This window comes from Mustelus asterias, chromosome 12 (genome assembly GCF_964213995.1).
Source record: "Mustelus asterias chromosome 12, sMusAst1.hap1.1, whole genome shotgun sequence".
NCBI classification, from domain to species: Eukaryota; Metazoa; Chordata; class Chondrichthyes; order Carcharhiniformes; family Triakidae; genus Mustelus; species Mustelus asterias.
Window position 1 is genome coordinate 95,800,572 of NC_135812.1, and position 11,694 is coordinate 95,812,265.

General features: G+C 44.5%; 1 protein-coding gene across 1 annotated transcript; it reads right to left on the reverse strand.

Moving 5' to 3' along the window:
- Positions 1-323: 323 nt before the first annotated feature.
- LOC144501849 (inward rectifier potassium channel 16-like) lies at positions 324-1,511 on the reverse strand. The gene has a single exon (XM_078225895.1). The coding sequence runs from the start codon at positions 1,509-1,511 to the stop codon at positions 324-326; it is 1,188 nt and encodes a 395-aa protein (XP_078082021.1).
- Between the last annotated feature and the right edge of the window lie 10,183 nt (positions 1,512-11,694).

Sequence of the window (11,694 nt, forward strand, 5' to 3'; positions counted from 1 at the left end):
AAAAGATGAAGGTAAAATTTTGAGAATGGTAGAACGTTACAGTTTACTCTGGAAAGACTCATGATTATAACTGATATATATGATGATGATACAGAGGGACAAAGTCATTCCATCTGCTGCCTCAGTCTATATATTGATTCACATTACTGGGTGCTCCCTGTGTTAATTATAAATCAGAATTTTATGAGCATAAGGAGCAAATGGTGTTTTCATTCACTCAATTCCTGAATAACTAATTCCCCCTCCCACCCACCACCATATTTTTAATGCTGCAAAAACCCTATTGCAGTGTTCAGCAGAGGCAGTGGGAATTCAGGCAACAGTCATAGTTCTGACTCCATGGAAAGGCTTCGGAATACAAATGCAGGCTTTTGATACACAAAGCGTTCTTCAGCATGCTCTTCATTGTGACTGGGAATGACTGTGCTCTCACACTTTCCATCTTCGCTGTCCAATCCAGCCACAGTGAGCACACTGATGCTGTGTTCTGGCATGGAATACAATGCTTTGGCACTGCATTCAGGTGTGGTTACTTCTTGAGTTTTATGAAACTGGGAGTAGTTAACTTTATAGTAACTCGGCTTGTCTTTGAGAACTTCGTTAAAGCGGTGACCCCATAGGATCTCCAGAGGTGTGAAAGAGCTCCGAGACTGATGGGTGTTTCCTGTTGAGTCCTCAGAATAGACAAATGTAACTATGACTTCAAAGTCCCCTTTAGCTAAGTCTTTCTTGCTCAGATCATAGAGTGGACTGTCTTCATTTATTTCATGTACAATGGTGACAGGACTAATAAGGATGATATTGCCTATGACTATGTGCAAGTCCTGGTGTTCCATGGACAACTTATTGTCATCGTACTCCTTAAAGTGGACTAATTGAGCTTTAACAATACCTTCAATGATATGGCTCTCACGGAAATCTCCAATACGCCACATCATGCATAGTTTCCCATTTCTTACAGCTATCACGGCATTATTGCTAAACCGAATTGTTTGCGCTCTCTTTCTGGCCTTGGACATTTTAGCCACTACAACGCCAATGATAAATGTGTTGATTAAACAGCTTATCACTGACTGGAAAGTGACCATAGAGACAGCAAAAGGGCACTCTTCTGTCACACAGCGAGATCCATAGCCAATGGTCGTCTGTGTTTCAATGGAAAACAGGAAAGCAGCAGTGAAGCTGTGAACTTCGACAACGCAGGGCTGATGATCTTCTTCCGCAGTTTGTAAGTCTCCATGGATAACTGCCGTGACCCAGTAAACAAAACCAAAAAACAGCCATGACAATATGTAGGACAGGGAGAAGATCAGAAACATTTGTCTCCATTTGAGATCTATGAGCGTGGTGAAGATATCGGAAAAGTAACTTTCCCATTCCCCAAACGTACGTTTAAAATGGATGTTGCAGTTTCCATCTTTTCGGAGAAACCGTTTTCTGTACCTCCTTTTGTTGACTTGCATATAGCAACCATTTTTGAAAAGCCTCCTGCGATCTTCCTCAGAACTCATGGTTTGGTAATTCAAGTTGATGAAATTCATTTTAAATCCTTCTGTAAAGGTTAGACTTCTGACTCACTCACAGCCGGTTGCAGGTTAGCTTCAGGAAGTTCGAGATTTTCAAATAGTTTATTCTAAAAGTTAAATTTCTCTTCACATTTGCCTGGAGGAGGAACAAGATGAGAAATGTCAGTTTAACCCATCAGCCTACAAGAAGCGATTTAGACAGAATTACACAGTGACCAGTGTTACGACACTCCTTTTATTGGCCATAGAAGAATGGTTTTATTGAAAAATGGCATATTATAATGAAAGAGGAGGGATTCTTGTTTACAAATACGTTCTTAAATGAGAGCAATATAACTAGACAAATGGAAACATGACAATGAATCTTGCCAATACTCCACGGCATGAGGGAAACTACTCTACAAGTTGCTAACATTACAGAGAAGCTAAGGAAATTTGACACGTCAGCTATGACTCTCATCAACCTTTACAGATGTACCATAGGAAGCATTCTTTCTGGTTGTACCACAGCTTGGTGTGGCTCCTGCTCTTCCCAAGGCCATAAGAAACTACAAAATGTCATGAATGTAGCCCAATCCATCACGCAAACCAGCCTCCCATCCATTGACACTGTCTACACTTCCCGCTGCCTCAGAAAAGCAGCCAGCATAATTAAGGACCCCACGCATCCCGGACATTCTCTCTTCCACCTTCTTCCGTTGGGAAAAAGATACAAAAGTCTGAGGTCACATACCAACCGACTCAAGAACAGTTTCTTCCCTGCTGCCATCAGCTTTTGAATGGACCTACCCCTCACTAAGCTGATCTTTCTCTGCACCCTAGCTATGGCTGTAACACTACATTCTGCACTCTCTCCTTCCCTTCTCTAGGAACAGTATGCTTTGTCTGTATAGCGCACAAGAAATAATACTTTTAACTGCATGTGACAATAATAAATCAAATCAAATCAAATCAAACAATTGTTTATCTAGTTTGTGGGACACCACTCTACATCAAACATGATATAATAAAATAAGGCAAAATACTGTGGATGCTGGAATCTGAAACAAAAACAGAAAGTGCTGGAAAATCTCAGCAGGTATTACAGCATCTGTGGAGAGAGAGCAGAGCCAACATTTTGAGTTTGGATGATCCTTCGTCAGAGCCCAAAAGCCCTGTCAGCTTGGTTCAGTTGAAACATTCTCTGGGCCAGTAGGGTAATAGTTCAGGGCGCATGCCATGACTTATGCACAAAATTCATCATTTAAAATGATATGCTAAGTTGTAGTGTACTGTCAGAGGTCTTGCCTTGAAAATAAAAGGTTAACTGAGTCCTGCCTGCCTGTCCAGATGCAAAAGATTCCATGGTACTATGCAAATAAAAGCAAGGCGTTCTTCTGGTTGACATTCCTCCCTTATTCATCATCACCCAAATAAACTGTATAAGCCTTCATATCATTTATTCTTTGTGGGATCTTAGAATCATAGAAGGAGGCCATTTGGCCCATCGAGCCTGCACCAACCACAATCCTATCCAGGCCCTATCCCCACATATTTATCATACTGATCCTCCTGACACTAAGGAGCAATTTAGCATGGCTAATCAACCTCACCTCCACATTTTTGGACTGTGGAAGGAAACTGGAGCACCCAGAGGAAACCCACACAGAAATGGGGAGAATGTGCAAACTCCACTCAGACAGTGACCCAAGCCGGGAATCGAACCCAGGTCTCTGACTCTGTGAGGCAGCAGTGCTAACCACTGTGCCACCATGCCATCCTTGTTGTATTCAAGTGTGTGTGAGACAGTGACTGCCCTTCGAAAGGTAACGTATCGGATGTGAAGTAGTTGGACACATCCTGAGGAAACTTTATGGAGCTGTAAGCAATTTCTTCCTTTAGATTTACCACAGAGGCATGATGGGTCAAATGGCCTCCTGTGCTATATTGTTCTAGAATTTTATAATTCCAAAGTAAAAAGATCTGTTTTTTCAATGTTTACACTGTAAAGGTCCACCTCATATTTTAAACACCTTGTAGCATCAATCTTTACATTTCTGTCAGACACGTTTGAAAATGTTGCAACTGTTTAGAAATCAGTTTTTCATAAGTTTTGCTTGGTTTCATTGGTCAGAACATTGAATGCAGGAGTTGGGACATCTTGTTGAAGTTGTACAAGATATTGGTAAGCTCACACTTGGAATACTGTGTGCAATTCTGGTCACCCTATTATAGAAAGGATATTATTAAACTGGAAAGAGTGCAGAAAAGATTTACTAGGATGTTACTGGGACTTGATTGTTTGAGTTATAAGTAGAGGCTGGATAGACTGGGACTTTTTTCTCTGGAGCGTAGAAGGCTGAGGGCTGATCTTATAGAGGTCTATAAAATAATGAGGTGCACAGATCAGCTAGATAGTCAATGTCTTTTCCCAAAAGTTGGGCAGTCTAAAATTAGAGGGCACAGGTTTAAGGTGGGAAGGGCGAGATACATAAGTGTCCAGAGGAGCAATTTTTTCACACACAGGGTGATGAGTGTCTGGAACAAGCTGCCAGAGGTAGTAGTAGAGGCGGGTACAATTTTGTCTTTTAAAAAGCATTTAGACAGTTACATGGGTAAGATGTGTATAGAGGGATATGGGCCAAATGTGGGCAATTGGGATTAGCTTCGGGGTTTAAAAAAAAGGGCAGCATGGACAAGTGGGGCTGAAGGGCCAGACCCACAAAACCCACAACACTGCCCCTCCGAGCCCCCCCCATGGCCTGATCGCTGGCCTGCGAACATGTCCGGGCCAGCATCAAGCCCCCCCCCCCCCGCCCCCCCTGCCCCCCACCGCACCCCACTCAATCTCCACCCCAACCCCTCCCCTCCCCAGCAGCCCCGATCTCACGATCCTTCCCCCACCTCCACAGCAGCTCCAACCCTCCCCTGACAGTCCCAACGCCCCAGCAGACTGACGAACACCCCCCTCCCCCCACCCCATTGGCCAGTCCTGATTGTTGGTCTCCCCCCCTCTGTCACCCAGCCCAAATGCAGAATGGCAGCAGGATGCCCCACCCCCACCGATCGCATCCCCCAGAGGCCCCACCTCCATGAGGCCCCTCCCCATTAAGCTACACACCCTTGGCACTGCCCAATGCCCAGTGGGCAGTGCCAAGGTGCCCCTTGGACAGTGCCAGGGGACCCAGCCTGGCACTGCCAAGGTGGCAATGTCTGGGAGCACCCCCACCCAACTCCCGACTGAGATGGAATGAAGTTGGGGATCTAAGTGACCAACATTTCCATTGCATACAAAGCTCATGTGATTCACATTGCCACAGAGGCAGGTGGGGGAGGGGTGGGGAGGGGGGGTGGGGAGATTGAGGCGGGCCAGGGGGAGGCGGGGGTGTCAGGGAGTGCCCGCACACGTCCGGGTGGCCAGCAATTGGGCCATGGGGGGATCGGTGAGGCAGCAATGCGGGGTCGTGGGGTTAGCGGTCGAGCTGGTCTGCGACCGGGAGGACAACAGTGTAGCGCCACTGCGCATGCGCCGATCTCGGTCTGCAGACCATGCACTGGACTGATCAGCCATCTCAAAACCCATCGCACCAGAGTGGAAGCAAGTCACCCTCGATCCCAGGGGGCTACCTATGAGATGCGAGAGGATAAATAGTCTTTAACCCTGTCCCGATTCCACTGAGGCAAAAGAACACAAAACACGCAATGGGAATTTGAAAGTTACAGGACATGCACTTAAAAAACTGGCCAGCTTGTTACAGAACAGAAATGCAGCCAGTTAGTCACCACTGTATTCATGACTAAACTGCCAAGAACAACTCTGCAACAATTAAATGTTATCTCTAATTTTTTTTTGTTATCTTGCTCATGCTGGTGACAGAAAAGAAGCCACAAGATGTGGACAACTCTGGCATGGGCCTGCAGGGGACTAATCTATTCCCTATTTGTCATTTACTTTTGATGGGGTGAGCCAATCCAATTCAAAGCGAGGACCATTCTGGATCGCTAAAGTCAGGCCTCAAGAGAAAAACCCAATTCTGTTCAGCAGCTGTGGAAAATGCAGCTGCTCTGCGCATTTTTTAAGATAAGTTTCCACCCCTTATTACTGTGAAGATAGTGGTTGCTGCTGCTACCATATAGGGAGTCTTGGAATTCAGTCTGTATTTGCATGCAGGAATTTTTAGCTCATTGTAAAAGAACTTCTTTATGACAGTGGACCTCCATTGGAATGTTTTGTGAAATGAATGCACATTTTAATTTCCTTGAGGCAGATTCCTGCCCAGTGCAACACCATTTATCTTAATGAGAAATTCTATGCAGGGCCAGACCACAATTAAGGTTCCATTTGATCCAGTCGGCACTCTGCAACATCTCCAGTTACAATAGAGAACCTTGATTCCTCACTTCTGCGGTATCCACCAAATAAACAGTCCCAAAGCAGAAACTCAGTTCACTCCAAACTCCCATTCAAAATGGTGGAAATGCATTTGGACAAATTCATTCCAAGTCTGAATGCAAACTTACAGTAGAAGGGATAAAAGACGGGCATTCAAATGATGTGGAATTCAAAGCGTCAATTATCGGAAAACATTGAAAATCACAAACTGCAAGTATCAAGAGCTTTTTGAGGCAGGGGAGAATGTTCATTTTTCAGCCGCATGCCCCTGGAATGATTTTGTCGCTCTGATGGTAAGAAGCTTTCTGCAGCATAGGCACACGAGATAACATGATGAACAGAAGAGTCTTTATCACCAGACTTGTACTGTCTTCTGGATGCACTGAAGCCTTTCAAAGCCTTCAGCACTCACTCAATCATTGGGTATTTGTAAACGACAGATGCATAAATGTCCAGGAGGAAGGACAGGTTTCTCAGCATTCTTCAGTGTGAGTGGGTGCATTCAAAAGTTGTACTTTTTTGGATTTGAGTGCTACCTTTACAGAAAATGACGACCGGTTGAACACAGATGGCCCATTAACCCTTTGGTGATTGCATTACTCTTTCTGCAGTGGGCCAAGTTAAAGGGTAAGATGGTATTATTTTAATACCACTTTAGACAGCTGTAGATAAGGAGTTTAGCACTGTACATTTCTCTAATACTCTAATGCTGTGCTCCATGCCAAAAATGCACAGAATATTATTCCTGCAGTCTACAGGCACTGATCGAGCTCAGCCATCAACAAACTGGGTTTGCTAACTTGGATTCCCATTCTGGAACTATCTGCAGCTCTCATCTGGTACCACTACGACTCTCACCAACTTTTACAGATGCACCATAGAAAGCATCCTCTTGGGATATATCACAGCTTGGTACGGCTCCTGCTCTGTTCAAGATGGCAAGATACTACAAAAGGTCCTGAACGAAGCCCAGTCCACCATATAACCAAGCCTCCCACCCATTGACTCCATCTACACTTCCCGCTGCCTTGGAAAAGCAGCCAGCACTGTCAAGGACCCCACACACCTCGGACAGTCTCTCTTCCACCTTCTTCCGTCGGGAAAAAGATACAAAAGTCTGAGGTCACGTACCAACTCACTCAAGAACAGCTTCTTTAGACTTTTATATTAAGTTGATCTTTCTCTGCACCCTTGCTATGATGGTCAGTTGAACACAGATGGCCCATTCACCCTTTTCTGCTCTATGTACAGTATGCTTTGTCCGTACAGCGCAAGAAACAATAATTTTCACTGTACACCAATACATGTGACACGAATAAATCAAATCAAAAAATCAATTTTAAAATGTTCATCCTTGTTTTACATAATGCCCCCAAAGCTCCCTATCTATGTGTCTTTGTAACTTGTTCTAACCCATCAAGCCTTGCAGATATCTGCACTGCTCCAATTCTGACATCTTGCACATCCCCTATTTTAATCACTCCACCATTTGTACTCATGCCTTCTGGCACTTAAGCCCTATTTTCCCATTTCCTCCCTAATCCTCTCCATCTGCTTACCTCACTCTCTTCATTTAAGTCACTCCTTAAATCCTACTGCTTTGACTTATTATTTATACTGATCCTAATACCTCCTTATGTGGCCTTGAGTCAATTTGGTTTGATAATGAATCACCTTGGGATGTTCTACTCTGTTAAAGTTGCTGTTTAAGTACAAGTCGTTGCTGATGTACTATTGTGATTAATCAGGACTTGCATACTGTGAAAGTTGCAAAGGCTGAAACATATTCCAGACTGGAATTTTGAACTCTGCAAACAGTTCACCAATGGTAAGAGTATCGGCTGGAATCTTACCACCATTCACGCTGGTGGGATTTTCCCATTCCGACGCAGTGAACGGAGATTTGTCTAGCCACCAAATTCTCCAACTTTTTTGCAGCGGGAGCGTGGCGTGAACCATAGGTAAGATCGCACCCATTGTTTAAGTAATAAAAACAGAAAGTGCTGGAAAAAGAACTCTGCAGGTCTTGCAGCATCTGTGGAGAGAGAATTCTGAAGAAGTCACATTAGACTCAAAACAATGGGTGGAATTCTCACCTCTGAGGGCTAAATCCCTTGGTGGGGGTAGAATTCTGGAGTGTTTCCTGTTATGGAAGCCCGCAGGAAAACTTGCCAAATATTTTGACCCTCTCCCCTCATTAGTTATGCAACCAGGTGTTTTGCGAAGTATTCCGTGGGGAAGACCAGACGACACACAGTCCAGTGTTGTATCCGGGAGCCATTTTGAAAAGGCAGCCAACATCACCGACCCACTATTGAAGAAAGAGGAAGGAACTCCAGGAAATTTCGGGGACTGGAAGACGGACCCCCCTCCAAGACATTGAACCTGGAAGGTCCATCTGTAGATGCATTTCCCCCACCTCCCCCGCTGCCATTTCTGTGGTGTCCTGGGGTTCAGGGTTGCCAGCGACCTCTATCCTGAACTCCGGACACAGCGTCAGGTCAGGTGAATCCTGATATCTGGATTCCACACTGTCCCAGACGTGTTTTGAACCAGCATGTTTTCCCACCAGCGATGCAGCAAATCGGACATGGGTGGCTGGGCCTTCATCTGCGTCCAATGAACAGAATGCAAATCAGTTTCACACTAGCTTCCAGCTGGTTTCCCAATCTGCCATGGCAGGCGCCAGTGGAAGATCCCATGGAAAATCACATGTCAAATCAGTTTTTCGGTCCCTGCCAAATCCACCCCCCACCCCCCAACCTGCCATCGGTGGAAGCGTAGGAGAAATCAGCCCATTAACACTCCCTCCCTCTCTACAGATGTTGCCATCTGCGTATGTCCAGCACACATTTTCTGTTTTTATTTCAGAATTTTGCTTTTATTTTAGTATTATTTAAATAACTTAGTTTGTTCCCGGTGCTTCAAAGCCTGATATCTGTTACAAAATACTAATTGGCGAGTGAAGAGTTGAATACCAAAGTGCAGGTCAGGTGAAAAATGCCTTCAGAATATTTTCCCTCTTCCCAGTATTTCCAATCAATTTACAGAAGCATTATAACATTACACACATTGTAGGCACAAATAGACTCTGATTAGTAGTTCTTTATATTGTTCACATTTGGACACATGAATGATGATGCTTTATTCTTCTTCAGTCATAGGACATGAGCATTATTGGCAAGGCCAACATTTTATTTCTCATAGTGGGCAGCATGATGGCACAATGGTTAGTACTGCTGCCTCACAGAGCCAGGGACCTGGGTTCAATTCCAGCCTCGGGTGACTGTCCGAGTGGAGTTTGCACGTTCTTCCCGTGTCTGCGTGGGTTTCCTCTGGATGTCCTGCTTTCCTCCCACACTCCAAAAATATATCAGGGGGACTAGCAGGGTAAATACATGGGGTTACAGGAATAGGGCCTGGGTGGGATTGTTGTCAGTTCAGGCTTGATGGGCTGAATGGTCTCCTTCTGTACTGCAGAGATCCTATGATTCTGTGGCAATTGAGAAGGTGATGGTGAGCTATCATTTTGAAGCCATGCCTTCAATGTGGTGTAGGTTCAGCCACAATCCTGTTAGGGAGGGATTTCAAAGTTTTTGGTCCAGTAACAGTGAAGGAACAATTAAATAGTTTGTGACTTGGAGAGGCATATGCAGTTGATGATGCTCCCATGCACTTGTTGCCTTAATCCTTCAAAGTGGTAAAGATTAGTAGGTGCTGTCAAAAGAGCCTTGGTGAGTTGCTGCAGTGCATCTTGTAGATGGTACTCACTGCTGTCACCATGTGTCAGCGGTGGAGGGAAAATAATGTTTGAAGTGATAAATGGGATGCCAATCAAGCAGGCTGCTTTGTTCTGTATGGTGTGAAATTTCTTGAGTGTTGTTGGAGCTGCACCCATCCAGGCAAGTGGGGAGTATTCATCACACTCATGCAGTGTTCTTTGTGGTCAGGCTTTGGGGAGTCAGGAAGTGAGTTACACCGCAGGGCTTCCAACCTCTGCTCTACAATTTGCATTTAGCTCTATTTAAGTAGCAGGAATCTGTGTGAGTATGAAACAATAACCAATCTTAGACCCTAGAATTAGAAACAAGATGCAGATTGAAAATATTGAATCACTGTAGATTCACCATAAACCTTTGAACAACACAAAATTTGCCGAGAGGAGAGCGGTGAATCACACAGCCTGTACGTACCACAGACCTCATTCCTCAAGTGGAATTTCTCCTGACATTGACGTACCATCTGCTGTTTAACTCCAATGAATACCGTGAAGTCTGTCTATGTAACACAATGGTAGTCATGATGTGGAGATGCCGGCGTTGGACTGGGGTAAACACAGTAAGAAGTCTCACAACACCAGGTTAAAGTCCAACAGGTTTATTTGGTAGCAAACGCCACTAGCTTTTGGGGCGCTGCTCCTTCGTCAGCTGATTTTCCAGTTTCAAGGCAAGCGTGGCTGGAAAATCCCGCTGATTTACGCCTCTGATTAAATAATGGGTGTATAATCAGCATCCAGATCATGACTGTCTGTTTTGCATCTCCTGCTGAAGTTGGATTTTGCTCTGTTTAAGTGCACTTCCTCTCAACTTCCTCCATTGTAAATTCCTATGTGCACAGTTACAATGGAAACTGCTCGTGTAAGCTTGTTATGCCGTAATTAATCTTTCAATGGGCATTCATTCACATTTACACTTCTTTGGGTTGACAGTGATTTAGATTAGATCACACCCGTTTGTCACCTAACAAACAAAAAAAAATCAAAACACTTGACCTTTGCTGGTAAGCATGAGGATTCCACTGGAAATAGGTCTTTGCACAGTGGCACACTTAGCAGGGTCCACAGAGCCACAAATCTCCAGAGAAAGAGAGTTACCTAATCTGGTTCAAGAGTTCATCAAATAAAATGATGACTTGTCTCTTCACGTTAAGTTTTTCTGACATCTTAACAATATTTAATGCCTGGACTGATGTGAGTATGTCAAAGGATGCCAAGGAATGCAGATAAAAACTTTATTGATCTGAAAAGAGCTGTATGATTTACATGGTCCACAGCAAATGTTCGAAATTTAAGGACAGCAATGGAATGTGAACCCTGGCAAAACAAAGCATTACTACAGAGATAGGAGGGGCCCTCACCTTTAACATTCCAAGAAGAGACAGCTCCTGACCGACTCCTGAGTCTGGAGCACTTTTATTTCAATTGTATACAACATGTTATTTACAGTAACTTGTTACAATGGCAGAAATGATGAGGTGATAATGCTGAGACCACATGTAGCACTTCCTTAATTTCTAAACTGAGCAAGGTGTTGGTTGCAAATGAATTGCAGTTCTCAGAATAAGCAACACACCCTATGGTCAGAGTTGTGCACTTTTCATTACTTGCATTTTTTAGTAGAAGAACACAATGCGGAGGGGGGATATTACGGCCTGCCTCGTCCCGAAACCATAAAATCCCGCCTGAGGCAGCGGACCTTTCCACGGTCCGTCCCTTGCCCGCTCCGATTCCCGTGGCGGGCGGACTCGTAAAATTCCGGCCATATTGTTTAATTCTTACTTCCCTCACTGCACCTGTTTGGCATTCTGTTGTTGCCTGTGAAGGGGTGGTGAGAATTAAGAGTGACTTTGCGAAAGAGGAATAAACAATCTCTGTTTCTGATTCAATGTCCTGTTTTGCTCATGGCATCTGGAATTGAAGCGGTGTTGTGGCGCAGTGGGTAGCATCCCTGCCACTGAACCAGAAGCTCCATGTTTGAGTCCCACTCCAGGACTTCATTTTTTTAAATTCGTGGGACA

Excerpts from the sequence above, each read along its gene's own strand:
- LOC144501849 (XM_078225895.1), bottom strand. The coding sequence starts at position 1,511 with ATGAGTTCTGAGGAAGATCGCAGGAGGCTTTTCAAAAATGGTTGCTAT.